The following is a 2,668-nucleotide window of genomic DNA, read 5'->3' as shown; positions in this document are numbered from 1 at the left end:
ACGACAAAGAGCACACGGCATTCAGACGTCGGCAAAGGCGTCGTTTGCCGTGTGCCAAAGCTGACCCACGGCAAAAAAAAAGTAGAAAACCTGGGAAGTGACGTGGCGGCCGCCTTTGCCGTGTGCCTGTAGACGTGGCACACGGCAAAGTTCAAATGTTTGCCGTGTGCCTTGGCTTTGGCACATGGTAAACATTGGTTTCTTTGCCGTGTGTCATGGTTTTTGCACACGGCAAAGGTCCCTGATCCTGTATTTTCTTTTTGTTTATTGCGTATATGGTACCCCAAATAATACAAATAGTTCACATATATCAAAATAATCATCGCATGCAATCCAAATAAGCATCGGATGCATTCAATATTATCCAGAAATGCACAAATACAAATAAACTCTAGTATCGTTCATCGGCAACCACAAGTTTAAGTCAAATCCATACAAGTCCATACGGCAAAGTCCATACAAGTTCAAGTGCAAAGCTTGTCTCTAGAAATGAATTCCATACACTTCACGGGGCCGGCGGCGGCGGCGATGGTGGGTGCTGCGGCCACATCGGCGGGGGCGGCCATGTAGGCGTCTGCGACCAACCTGGCTGCTGCTGCTGAATTCAAGCCACCCATTGAGACGGTGGCCACACAAACTGCTGAGTCTGCTGCACCAGAGGCGAGAAGTCAGGATTCACTGGCCCATCATTGGATGCCGCCAACTGATTCTGCACGTAAGCGAATATATATTGAGTTACATAAGAATGAAACTACAAGCATTAGCCTAAGTTCTAAGTCATTATAGATGTATCATAAGATATTATTTTTAAGTAAATCTAGGTTAATGCTAAGTCACTAAGACATTCCGAAACTCGATAGGAGTCAAAACCACTTACGGTAGGAGGAGTTTCTGCACGACGAACAAGTAGGGCCGGAGGGAATTGTGGAGGCGAAACACCCATCGCCGAGCCCAGGCTTTGCATAAATGTTAGAGCTTGATCCAATTTTTGCTGCATGTCGTCCCGCTCAGCCCTCCACCTCTCCTCTGCCGCCTCCTGCCGTGCTTGGAAGGTTGCTTCCATCTGGGCCTAAAGGATTTGATCCCAGGGTTAGAATTCAAAGCGAACATTTGTAAAAACAGAGGAACGATGGATAAAACAGAAATAACCTTGACAGCCTCAATCTGAGTCTGTGTAGTGTCTGGTCGTGGGCGTATGGCAGGGCTTGAGCTGGTACTCCTGGCTCGAATCTGCGAGAGAGTGGGAGTAGTCGCCGTGTCGACTAAGCTGTCACCAAACCAGTACCGTCCATGCTTCTTGCCTCCTCACGCCCTCATGACGACTTCTCCATCAATGGGCTCATTGATCGCATCAAACTCCAGCCCATGAACTTCTTGTGCCATCGAGGTGTACCCACTGAGGCGGCTGTGGACGCTTGCGTTGCTGTACACTTTGGGCGGATCCTGCAGGTTGAAGGTGACATCGGACGTTGCCTTTCCTTTGTGGTCCAAACAGTATGCCTGGACTTGGGTGCAAGGCACACCACCATGTGACGCCGACTGCGAAAAAAGGAAGATGATTAGAAATTATGCAGAATTGAGGGTTAGAATAAAGAAATTAATTCACATACATATCTAGCCGCGTACGCCTTGAGGTTACGGTTGCCCTGATGGTGCGATGCACCTGGCATCAGCAAACGCCGCTGCCGGGCAGCCTCGTGCATCTCCACCCACTCTTGCGAGCACCACCGGTCCACTATCATTTCCCAGCACGGATAATCATTGGCAATCCACCACGGAGGCACCTGCACATCATCAATATCTAATACATTTAAGAAGAACAAATGGAGCATAGTTGATAACTCCTTAAGATTGAATCTTTGCCCGCAAGTATTGTTCCCGGGGAAGTCTGATGTCTCTCGCAGGTCCTTTGTAGATCCTCACTTTTTCGATCCTGGCCTTGTAGTCGATGACGGCCTGGATGCGCACCTCGTAAAGCATATCCGCCACCAGCTTGTAACAAGATCTGCTAGCCACCTGCATCGCCCTGGGCATCATTCCCTCCTCGCATCTATAGAAATCCTGCACAAAAACGTGAACAAAGTCATTATTTCAAAACCCGGTGCAATGAATATGATGTATTCGTAAATGTAGTTCCATGAGGACTTACCCATAATTCGTTCAACACCCGGTGCGCCTTGTTGTCAAATGCCCTGCCTTCCTCATCTGGTCCATCCGGTGCGGCGATGTAGTGCTCCCACAAAGAGGCTGGCTGACGTACCCCAACAATATCCATGGCGCCTGGGTAGTGTCGCTTGCAGAGGAGGCCCAGGATGCCACTGGCCATGTGGTTGTGAGCAACACCTGGAACAACTATGTCAAAGTTCCTGCTCAAGTTATTGAGAGATAGTATTAGTGTCAATTGTGATTTTGAATATATCAAAAGGAAACGTATTGAGATCTTGTAAACTTACTTACCTTTTCCCGTCAGGTCGGAGGACCGGTCGGTGCTCTAGAGGTATCGGATGATCCGGGAGCCTCGAGGGGCCTCGCTGCCAGACGGCAGGTACGCCCAAGTCCTCCTCCTCCTCGTCCGCCCCATCCTCCTCCTCCTCCTCCTCCTCCTCCTCCTCCTCCTCCTCCTGCTGCTGCTCGTGCTCGTGCTCCTCAGCACCGAGATCCTCCTCCT

The 2,668-nt window shown here is 49.8% G+C and overlaps 1 protein-coding gene across 1 annotated transcript; it reads right to left on the bottom strand.

The window, feature by feature from the left end:
- Positions 1-1,198: 1,198 nt before the first annotated feature.
- LOC120656787 lies at positions 1,199-1,850 on the bottom strand. Its single transcript, XM_039934971.1, has 2 exons — positions 1,611-1,850; positions 1,199-1,539 (listed from the first exon to the last, which is right to left on the bottom strand). Exons 1-2 carry the CDS (start codon positions 1,830-1,832, stop codon positions 1,306-1,308), a joined length of 456 nt encoding a protein of 151 aa, XP_039790905.1. The 5' UTR covers positions 1,833-1,850; the 3' UTR covers positions 1,199-1,305.
- Positions 1,851-2,668: the final 818 nt, after the last annotated feature.

This window comes from Panicum virgatum, chromosome 1K (assembly GCF_016808335.1).
Source record: "Panicum virgatum strain AP13 chromosome 1K, P.virgatum_v5, whole genome shotgun sequence".
Taxonomy (NCBI): Eukaryota; Viridiplantae; Streptophyta; class Magnoliopsida; order Poales; family Poaceae; genus Panicum; species Panicum virgatum.
This window is presented reverse-complemented; position numbering and strand designations above follow the sequence as displayed.

Excerpts from the sequence above, each read along its gene's own strand:
- LOC120656787 (XM_039934971.1), bottom strand. The coding sequence starts at position 1,832 with ATGCTCCATTTGTTCTTCTTAAATGTATTAGATATTGATGATGTGCAG. Across the intron at positions 1,540-1,610 it reads AGGCGTACGCGGCTAGATAT|TCGGCGTCACATGGTGGTGT; the intron begins GTATGTGAATTA and ends CTTTTTTCGCAG.